This window comes from Solanum dulcamara, chromosome 11 (genome assembly GCF_947179165.1).
Source record: "Solanum dulcamara chromosome 11, daSolDulc1.2, whole genome shotgun sequence".
NCBI classification, from domain to species: Eukaryota; Viridiplantae; Streptophyta; class Magnoliopsida; order Solanales; family Solanaceae; genus Solanum; species Solanum dulcamara.
The window spans coordinates 37,659,690-37,671,330 of record NC_077247.1 but is presented as its reverse complement, the minus strand read 5'-3'; the positions used below and the strand labels follow the sequence as shown (position 1 = coordinate 37,671,330).

At 36.5% G+C, this 11,641-nt stretch overlaps 1 protein-coding gene across 1 annotated transcript; it reads left to right on the top strand.

Moving 5' to 3' along the window:
* The first annotated feature begins 397 nt into the window (after window positions 1-397).
* LOC129872109 (casein kinase II subunit alpha-like) lies at window positions 398-11,011 on the top strand. Its single transcript, XM_055946982.1, has 10 exons — window positions 398-815; window positions 916-1,045; window positions 3,077-3,271; window positions 4,847-5,004; window positions 6,444-6,534; window positions 6,815-6,880; window positions 9,933-10,015; window positions 10,097-10,160; window positions 10,246-10,314; window positions 10,599-11,011. The coding sequence occupies exons 1-10, from the start codon at window positions 469-471 to the stop codon at window positions 10,656-10,658; spliced, it is 1,263 nt and encodes a 420-aa protein (XP_055802957.1). The 5' UTR covers window positions 398-468; the 3' UTR covers window positions 10,659-11,011.
* The last annotated feature ends 630 nt before the right edge of the window (window positions 11,012-11,641 follow it).

Below are 11,641 nucleotides of genomic sequence, written 5' to 3'. Positions count from 1 at the left end.
AAATCAAACCAAACCAAATATTGAATTTTTAATCAGTTTGGTTCGAATTGCGATTCAATTTGATTTTTTAATCATAACGATGAACAACCCTAAATACATGTACTATAAAGGATCACTTGGTTTACATAATAAGATGGAATTTTTAAAATTAACTTTGGACTAAAGTTATACTTTATTTGGATTTTCAATCAAATAAAGTATAAATTTAATGTCAAACATAATCTTGATGAATATCCCAATATTATAATATCGGAATAATTTAATTCGCGAATCAAAAGGAAACTATGTATACATCTTGAGATTATTTTTTTTAAAAAATGGAAAAATATAGAATATACTAGTGTACGACGCCGTTGGATTGAATAAGATGTAGACAAAGCATGAGATGCAAAGTCGAAGAAACCAATGAGGAGGGTTCCATTTCAAGCATAATCCCATTACCCCAAATATATAACCCTCCCCCGTTTGATGGCCCTACGGCCTTCTCATTTCTTCATTGTTTCACTCCACTACCGCCTCCTCTCTCCTTCTCCGGCGACTTCCCTCCTTCTCTTCCCCTCTCTTCTCTGTCGTTTTGCCTCCAACACTTCGGTATCTCTTACGCGACAGAAGCACAAATCATCTTCTCTGCCTCCACCGCCGCCGTCTTCTTCTCTTCTCCGACCGTCGGCTACTCTATCCGAAGCCCTGGCGCAGAAAATAGGAAAATCTATTCGCCGTCCCGGCGCGCCTTCAAAGGCCCGGGTTTATACGGATATCAATGTGATCCGACCTAAAGAGTATTGGGATTATGAATCCCTTACTGTTCAATGGGGGTAATTTGTTGATTTATATTTTTATTTTCTTTACTATAGGTGCTTTCAAGGTTGTTTAGACGGAGTTGATGTTTCCTGTGTTTGTTGATTGGTTGTATAGGGAGCAGGATGATTACGAGGTGGTAAGGAAAGTTGGGAGAGGGAAGTACAGCGAGGTGTTTGAGGGAATTCACACTACTAATAATGAAAAATGCATCATCAAAATCCTTAAGCCAGTGAAGAAGAAAAAGGTTGGTTGTTCCTTCTTTACTTCTTTATATATCCGTATTCAATGCTAGTTTATAAGCTTCTATTCTAGAAATTGATGCTGATTAGAAATTTAAACATTTTCATTGTGAGGTGCGGAATTTTTATTATTGGAATACTTCTATTGCCAGCTTGAGGAATGATAAAGTTTCAGTTGCTAGTGTGTTATATGAGTATAAACTAGAGTAGGCTCATTTTTTGGTAAGTAGTGAAATATAATAGGCTCATTTAAGATGTTGGAATCAGCTTGATATATGAGAAAGAAAGACATGATTGAGTTTTGAAAGAAGTGGTCTACAACTCAAACTTGGAAACCATACAGAAGGTGCAATGGGGATGATTAGAACAGAATTTTGAGGGTTCTTCTTCTGCATGCGGTTAGATCCTTTTAGTGGCTTCTCAAAGCTGCAGTCCTTTCCCTAAGTTAGCTTCGGTGAACTTACAACAGGCTTAACTTTTTTTTGTTTTAATTGCACGAACTAAAGTAATATCTTCTTAAAGACATTCCCTTTTACTCAACATGATTAGCACCACCCACCACTTGAATGTAGAAGTATTATCATTACTAAGGCACATGTTTCTGGAAATCTTTGGAAAGGCACCCTCTTTTACTACGCAAGTGATGTCGAATGCAGGTAGCTAAAGGAATAATCTCTTCTCATGCTGCATTTTGGTTTACAGGTTTTGGTTTCTGTTTTGTTCCATATGTGAAGTAAGTTTGGTTTAATAAAGAAAGTGTGGGAGATAACAATTTTATTTTCTTCGTTACCCGGTATATGTGCCGGTGGGAGGTAGGAGGTACTCCCCTGGAATTATCAGGTGCGCACAAACTGGCCTGGACACCATCGTTACAAAAAAAGAAAGAAGAAATTGATCCAACTGGATAAGAGAAACATCAAAGATCTTAGCAGAAGATTGTAAAACCTCATTTCTAAGATGAACAAAACCAGAACTAACAACAATATCAGTTGGTGATATTCTAATTCGACATTAATTTACCACAACACACAACTACCTCAACCTCAAGCAAGTTAGGGTTGACTATAGGAATTCCAAGACCTTATAAATCTTTCAAGAGAACTTCCTTCATTGTTATTTTAGGTCTCCACTCACCATGATTTCACGCCTAGTGACTGATGCGTCTTGAGGTCGATGACATGCCCAAACAATCTCAAGAGACCTCTCATTTTTATCCTCGATGTGTGCTACTTGCACCTTCTGGAGCTTAATTTACCACATTCTGCAATAATGTTGCAGTATCCTTGATGTCATATTACTACATGCATATATATATATATATTTTTTTTTTCCGCCAAGCTTGTTAAACGTAGAGAAGACTTGTAGATGTTCTTCAAATTGGGAAGTTATCGTGTTTATGATCCTGAGTCGAACCAGTTTCTTAGAATGTTCAAGTTTTTAAAAGGGTTTGTGATTTCGTAGATCTGTGTTTCTGAGCTACGTAATGTAATTTTTGATATTCTTCAAGTTCATCTGATATCTCCAGGTTTTAACTTTCTTTATCTTTCATTCTTTCGCAAAATGCGTTCTTTTGTGTGTATATCTCTTAACTTTTTTGTACTCTTCGGGGTGGCCCAGTGGTTTGGGCTTGGGACTTCCATGTTGGAGGTCTCAAGTTCGAAACCCCTTGCCAGCAAAAGCAAGGGGTTTGCCTTCTGGGTCGAGCTCATCGCACCGGGCTTGCATAGTGCGGGTTACCTCTCTTGTGTGATCTGCGAGCTATTGCATTAGGAGCAGGGGTTTTACCTTATGCGCACTAAAGGGTAGCGGCTGCGGGTTTCCCTTGTCATAAAAAAAATATCTCTTAATTTTTCTGTTCTGTTAACTTACTGTAGTAACTCTTGATTACTTATGAGTGCTGGACTATCATCTATCTGCAAGTTATATGTGCATTTGTCTTTCTGTGGCGCTCTGAATCATACTCTTCTATTTATTACAACATATCTTTGTACCTTTATTTTGCACAGGTACTTATCTGTTATTGTCACTAACTGCAGATCAAGCGTGAGATTAAGATACTGCAGAATCTTTGCGGTGGACCTAATATTGTGAAGTTACTCGATATTGTCAGAGATCAGCAATCGAAGACTCCAAGTCTTATATTTGAATATGTGAACAACACAGATTTTAAAGTGCTTTATCCAACTCTTTCCGACTTTGACGTTAGATATTACATCTATGAGCTGTTGAAGGCAAGTTTTCTCTTGATGTGGATTTTTAAAGCTTCTCAGTATATGTTTTTTTTGTGTATCTCCAATATTTTTCTGATTGGTTATGGGCGTTTGCTATAGATTACACTCATTACAGTAATATTAGATTATTTCTATACAGAATGCTCCCTTTGGATCTCCTTTAAGATATTATCTGAAGATGATCTGTGCAAATTGCCTTGAGATAATATTCTTATTTTTAATGAGGAATTTCACTACTCTTTTTGAACAAATTTCACAGAATGATTATGTGCATAATGCTTGATCTATTTTTGTTTTTACCTCTTCCTAAAGTTTGAATTCTTTCCTTAGGTGGGGAAAACTAATTTTCCAACTTCTTGAACTATTCTCATTAACTGAACTCTCATTTTTCACATTTGAAACTATTATGCGAATCATGTCTTTCATATTCAATATAATAATGTATCTAGACATGTGGTAGGGTCTGGGTACACACTACCATCCCCAAACTCCACTTGTGGCATTACATTGGGTATGTTGTTGTTGTATCTAGACATGGGTGGGCAAGTTGACCTGGACATCACCGTTATCGAAGAAAAAATGTATCTAAATATGATTTATCAAAACAAAAAATCTGCAACTAAATATTCTATTTTCAATCTCCATGCAAGTTAAAGTAGATCAAGTTTCTTGAGATGGGAGGGAGTACGACGGTAAGCTCCTTGTTTTCTATTATGAGTGGATAGGACACATTTTTTTGATTTCTGCTGACTGGTGAGATTTGGGTGTAAAGATAGATAACGGTATCATCTGAGGTTCATATTGTTCTGTTCTGCTGGGTAATTTGATGAGATATCTCAGCTTCTCTAGTACACGAAAAAACATGTTACAGAATTGAAGGAAAAATTATTGGGCATAAGAATGAGATGTGTTATAATGGAGCAAAATGTTTATTGGCAATTGCTAGTCTAGGATCATGACATAGATGTTTGTGGTGCCGCTTCTACAGTGTTATCAAAAGCGAAAAGCACAAAAAAGCTCTAAGGTTCGTTGGGGCTTTAAGAGAAAATAAAGCATGGATTTTATTGAGTAAAGGCCCAAATGGATAAAACATATAAATATATATATGTTTAAAGAATAATAATTATAATCATGAATAACAAATGTATGGATAAAGAAATTGATTGTTTTTACGATAAAGTGACATACCAATGATTTAGTGTCGCCTCTTCAAGAAATACTCATGCTCAAGGAAAAGTATGAGTTAGAGCCTTGATGATGACACTAAAACGCACATTAAGCGAGGCAAAGCGCTCAACACGTTTTGAGCCTCGCTTCAGAGCTTAAGCGCGCTTTAAGTGCACCTTTGATAATAACACTGCGCTGCTATTGTTACAGACTCGACTATTAAAATCTTAGATCTATTTTTTGTTAAGCTGCTTATTAGTTGCATAAGGTGTCATGGCCTGAATTATCTCATTTTTTTCGTTCTTCTCATTTTTGAGATGATGCATGTTTCCATTTTGTGCCTTGCAATTGATATTTTCTTGAGGTGTCACTTGTCAGAAAATTCAAGTATTACTGTGTCCCTTGCAGGCATTAGATTATTGTCATTCTCAAGGTATTATGCACCGTGACGTGAAGCCCCACAATGTAATGATTGATCATGAGCAGCGAAAACTTCGGCTAATAGATTGGGGACTTGCAGAATTTTATCATCCTGGGAAGGAATATAATGTTCGTGTGGCTTCTAGGTTCGCTTTTTCTCTGCTGTTTGTATCATTTGTCTTCTGACATTTAAAGTAATATAAATTAACATTTTAATGCTAGAATGGCTCTGTTGTTTCACTGGTTTTATTAATTTAGTGAGGGCAGTAACCTCAATTTTCTTGTAGTCGTTAGCATTTCCTAAGCACCCACAGGGTGCATGGATCTAAAAAGGAAGACTATAGTTCCTTTAGTAGGTAAGGAGTCTATGAACTCCATCAAGTGTCGAAATCATTTATATTTAACATCCCACACCAAAGTACCAAATTTTGTAAACATATTTTGAATTGTGTATAACATCAAATTTAAATATTACTTTAGAACACCTGAGATTATTTCCTTGCCTACATTTGAAAGCATACATAATAAAGGGATATTGTTTTGAGTAGTTTTTTGGGGTTTCCCATCCTGTGTCCTTCCCAGCACCCCAGAGAACTTGTCACATCTTTTGGCATCACTGATTAAACACCATTCTCTTGGAATCCTTTTGCACTTGGCGATGAACAAAGCAAATGATCTTTCTGGTGATGGAGAATGCACATCTTTTTAATTGTTTTGGATGAAGTGAGAACCTAATTTATCTTGATTCAAATTATTGAGTTTTGAAATGACACTGGTTTATGAAATGAAACTGATATTGAGGATTCATATGGCTTAGAGTTATTGTTTGCAGCATTTTTTTTGGATGATAACACAAGAAAGATTATGCTTAGAACTGCTTGGAGGCAATCCATGTACTTATTGTGTCATTGTGTTCTAGAATCTATGAGGATGACTTTGGTGGGAACTGGGAATGTATAGATAGAAAACTATACTGAAAAAAGTGCATATGTAGAAAATTGTACTTCCAATTCTTCCATAGTGGGGCTAAATTGTTGACTCAACTTATGTGCTAGATTTATTGTCAGATAGCAGTCTAAGAGTAAGAGTTCATTTTGATAGGAATGGAATGTTGAGAGAGAGAGAGATAAGGATAATGAAGAAATGGATCTTGAAGTGCATTTCTTTATAAGTTTTGTGGGTCAGAAATCCAGCTGGGGTAAGAATTTGGGTTGTGTTAGGAAGAGAAGGGAGGTTTTGAGCTTTGAAGAATCAGAGCATAAGGGTTCTTTCTGTCAGCTAATTATGAATCTTATTCAATGAGTGCTACTTCTGTTACAGTTATGACCATCCCCTCATCCAGTAAGATGTTACACTTACATGAGATTTTATAATTAAGTGCCACCCCACTTAAGTGATTATAGAATCCTAGGTTTTTGCTTGCTTTTGTCAGAATAGATATAATACGGACCCTGCCCTTTTCTTTTCAAAAACCCAAAACTAGTTGTAATTGTCATCCCTAATCAAAATAATTTAGAGAGGGCTTATTTTCTTTCGCCTTGTAGTTTTTAAACAAACTTGCCTCCTCTTCTCTTTATGGTTGCAGATATTTTAAAGGTCCTGAACTACTTGTTGATTTGCAAGACTACGATTACTCGTTGGACTTGTGGAGTCTTGGTTGTATGTTTGCAGGAATGGTGAGCAACCATCTTTCTTGCACCTTTTTTTTCCTGGCTCACTTGCGCTATCATACAGATGCCCACGTGAGACTTTATCTTGCATGGGTTATGCTTTCTACTTTTTTAAAACTTGGTCCATGACTTGGTACTTACATAATGCCATTCATGACTGTTTGTCTTCTGGTAAATCATGCATGAATGGCAGATACTGAGGCCCAAAAGTCAGAACTTACTTGTGTGTTAAGGTGTCCTCTTCCTCTCACTTTGATGCTTACTTCTAAGGAATTGTGCTGTATAGATATTCCGGAAGGAGCCTTTCTTCTATGGACATGACAATTATGATCAACTTGTGAAGATTGGGAAGGTATGTAGAATATCCACCATGAAGTTTATCATTGTGGCCTTTTGATGTTCAGGCATTCAGAAGCCTGCATTTGTTTCAAGGGTGTATATATATTACACATGCTTTGGGAATTAAGTCACATCTTTTATTTATTTATTTTTTGGTAAAATGGGAAGTAAGTCACATGCGAAACCAAGTCTGGAAGAATCTCAGTAAATGTTTATTTATGCAGATCATAGGGTTTCACGGGCAATATGATATTGTACTATTGTGATTATGATAATGTTCCTCATAGAATGATAATCTTGGATTGTTCAAAGTCTAGCTAGATGAATTTGCAAGAAAATTATGGTTTACATGTAAAACTCGCACCAACTGTATGCAGTTAAACATGAGCCCATTTTTCTCGGTCCACAACCCATCATATGAAGTTAAACAGGGTCCACCATAAAATTGAGACCAAGCAGTGAATAAAGGAAATAAGCTTCAACCGGAAGGGAGGGAGGGTAGAGGAGGAATGTCAATGCTGGAATGATAAGTCATAAGACAGCATATGTGCCAGTATTTGTCAAGCCTCAGCAATGTATCACTATCAGTCTTCTCCCAAGACAAAAAAGTTTGGATACCTGACGACCTCTACAATCTTTTGGTATTTTGATAAATGGACCTTTGCATAGAATCCTATTACCCACTAGATATTGTTGCTTAGCTCCTTCACTCCTGCACATGCCTATTGGCCCATACAATTACTATCAGCAGTTAAGATCAACTCCCTGCTTTTTCTTTTTCTGGAAATCAGTAAGCAATAGTATTTTACTACTGTAAATTACCAGTCGATAGAATAGTTTTTGGGCTGTACAAAGATATCATTTCATAAGTTACATTGCCTCTGTTTTTCGCAAGCAGCTATGAAATCTATCATTTTTTTCCTTTTTCATGTCCATCCGACTAATTAGACCAGAAAGCTATTGCATAAACATTCATACTTCAACATGCATATGGGTGAATTTTTCCCTCAAAACACCTATGGCTCTCTCTGGATTGTCCAACAGACACACGTGGAAATTATTTTCCTGAGCTTTTTGAACTGTCTGTTTACCTTTCACCTGCTGAGAATTTCTGTAATGGTCGATGTCATCACCCATTTTATCCCAAAAATATTCAAAAATAGGCTCCTTATCACGATAGTGAAAAACATTTGCTCTCTATCTTATACCTTACAACTGCAACAACTTACCTAGTGTAATTCCACAAGTGAGGTCTGAGGAGGATAGTGCGTACGCAAACCTTACTCCTACTTTGTGAGGTAGAGAATTTGTTTCCGATAGACCCTCACTCAAGAAAAAACCATAACAAAGCAGGCCAGGAAAAGGAATACCAAAATACTAAAGATTGCATGACAAAGCATTTTGAAAAAAAAGGAACAATATCTACCTTAGTCAAAAATAAGGGAAAAAGGAACAATATCTACAACAAATGATACTATAATCAAAGTACAAGAAATGACACATAGTAATAGAAATCGAAGAACAACATTCTAGTTGCCTACTAGTATGGAAGGGTAAGTGAGAACACTCAACTACCTTGGTAAGCTAGAGTTGTGTCATGCTCTGTCTAATCACCTCTTCTAAATACTTCCTCGTCCTACCTCTACTTCTCCTGAAATCATCCATAGCCAACCTCTCACACTTTCGTATTGGGGCGTCCATGCATCTCCTCTTCACATGCTCAAACCATCTGAGTCTCGCTTTTCACATCTTGTCCTCCATTGAGGACACTCCCACCTTTATTTGAATATCTTCTTTTCTAATCTTATCTCTCATAGTAAGTCCACACATCTATCTCAGCATTCTCATTTCCGCAATTTTCATCTTCTGAACATGAGAATTTTTGACTGGCCAACAATCCATCCCATACAACATAGTCGGTCTGACCACTAATCTGTAGAACTTGCCTTTAAGTTTTGGTGGCACCCTCTTATCTCACAAGATTGCAAATGCGATCCGCCTCCATTTCATTCACCTTACACCAATATGGTGGGTGACATCATCTTCAAATTCTCTATTACCTTGGATAATAGACACCATATACTTAAAACGACCTCTCTGATGGATGGCCGGGGTATCCAGCTTCATTTCCATCCCAGGTTTATGCGATGATTCATTGAACTTTTTCACTCCAAGTATTTTGTCTTGCTCAACCTGAACCCCTTCGACTCTAGAGTTTGTCATTGTATACTAGAGCAGTTACTTCTTTCAATGACTTAATCATCTTTAGAAAATAACCGGAAAAAGAAGCCACTGAAAGATTTTTGATTATTCTAGTTTTCAGCCCATATTTATTGCTCTTCCCTTGCTGAATTTCCAAATTCTCCCACCTTTATACCGTCAACAATTTTATTCTGAATTATGTCTACTACCTGAACCTAAAAGCTTAAAATGTTTTTTTTTTTTTTGGGGGGGGGGGGGGGCTTAATGCATCACATCACGTGCAGGCCAGGTATCATTTATTTGCGTTGAGGGACAGCTGTGACATCATTTTCTTGCGGGGATAATTCAAAATGCTCTTAATAATTAGCAAAAGGCTGTATGTACTTATTAATACCTATATTTGATGTGTACCATTAAATTAGTCTAACCATAAGCTTGGCTAAGCAACTGAAATACTTTGTTGGTGGGCCGCTCTTGAACTCAGACCTGTCTGCTTTCTAAAGAATTAAGTAGATTAAAAGTAACTTTGCGATGCATATGATGAGCTAACACTGATCTATGCTCATCGGAGTCCCACTGTGTTTTTGCTGAACTCTCATGTCGGAATTCTGATAAAATAATCACCCTTGGCTCACCTAGCCCCATAGCAAGGATGTGATTTATTGGCAAAGTGGAAGGTTAACACAACTATAAGTCCAGCCGTTGCTTATTCACTATTCATCATCCTTGGGGCACTGTGTTTTAAAATAATTCTCAATTATTTTGGAAGGATATTTTACAAGATACCAGGGTAAACATGCATGAGCTGTATACTTGCATTTTGAAAAGACACCCCTTAAAAATTCCAATGTTATGGTCGTCAGGTTCTGGGGACCGATGAATTGAACTCTTACCTAAACAAGTATAGATTGGAATTAGATCCTCATCTTGCAGCCCTTGTTGGACGGTTAGTATTGTCCGCTCTAAAACTATCCTTTGCGATGGACCATTTTCTGCAAATAATTAAATATTTTCATTGTTCATTCAGACATAGCAGGAAACCATGGGCAAAGTTTATTAATGCTGAAAACCAGCATCTCGCAGTCCCTGAGGTAAGAAAAGTAGTCTCATTAGATCTTTTACAATAAAATAAGTTGAAATCTATTAACCCAAAACTGTGCAATGCTTAATCTTTAGGCGGTTGATTTTGTTGACAAACTGCTCCGTTACGATCATCAGGAAAGACCGACTGCCAAAGAAGCAATGGTAAAATATTCACTGCCTTTCCCCTCTACCAATATGTTTGGTCACTTGTATATCAGGCAGATGTAACTATGAAAAGTTTTTTTCTGGACTTATTAATAAAATAAACAAATAACTGAAGTTCTCTGCTGTACTATAATGAACATATTCAATCAAGCATAAATTTAATAACAAGTGTTTTCACTTTAGTCTTTGATATCTGCCGGGCAAGATGATGATTAATTAGTATGTGGTCGGTTCAAGTTTCTTGGAAACGTTGCCTACTGTAATTGTGATCTACATTGTAGGCTCATCCATATTTTTATCCTGTACGAAATGCTGAAAGCAGTAGAACCCGCACTCACTAAAAGATCTAGCATGCAATGGACCAAATCTCCTGGCCTTCTTTTGCAGTCTTCATGTGATAATACTCTGTGCTGGTTCGTATATGTTCTCTATTGACGGGCAATTATTATGAACTCCTGGTTGATTAACTGGTTATATCAGATATAACTTATCTGTACCAGTTTTGGATTAACTTGTATTGTTTCTTTTAGCTGTGTGTGAGACCTAAAAGAATAAGCAAAATTCAATTTGTTTTCTCATTTCCTGGTTTAGTTAACTTCTATCTTGTTTTGTTTTCTTAATTTTTTTGTGCTTTTGGAAGGTATAATTGTATGAATTCATTCAGAGTGTATTTTGTGTTCTTGCAACTTTTGAACTGATGGATTTCCCAAGTATCTAATTAGACTCTAGTACTAGAAATATGAGTCTCTACTGCCCTACCTATATTTGAGAAAAGATTTCCTTTTTTCTGTCAAATTAAAAATAAAAGGATCTCATAACGTAGTACAAACATTTAGAGTCTCATAAACGTGTGCCATCACAGGACCATCTATTCATATCTAAGAATGCATTTGTGTTTAAAGTTACCATGTTGACCTTTAATACATAATACAGACCTTGATATAGTTCCATATGTTTTCACATTTAATACGTAATGTTTGGAAGGCAATAATTGAAGCTTACCATCTATTAATATTGCTAAACGCGTTGCAACTTTGATGTCGTTTAATAGTTTTTGTACAACACCTTGTATCCTGATTACCTGTTATTAGGATTAAATGTTTGTGAAGCCCATGCTTTTGTGAGAGTACCTTTATATTTAGCAGCAAGAGTACAACTGTTTGGCTGCTCACGATGGCGGACCAGGATTTTCACTAAATATGAGGTACTAAATATGAGGAAGTACAGACAAAAAGAAAACTGAGGGTATTCAACATATATAATATACATTCAAATTTCGTTATAACATCATTTTACTATAGCGATCTGATTTTTTTCAAAATTG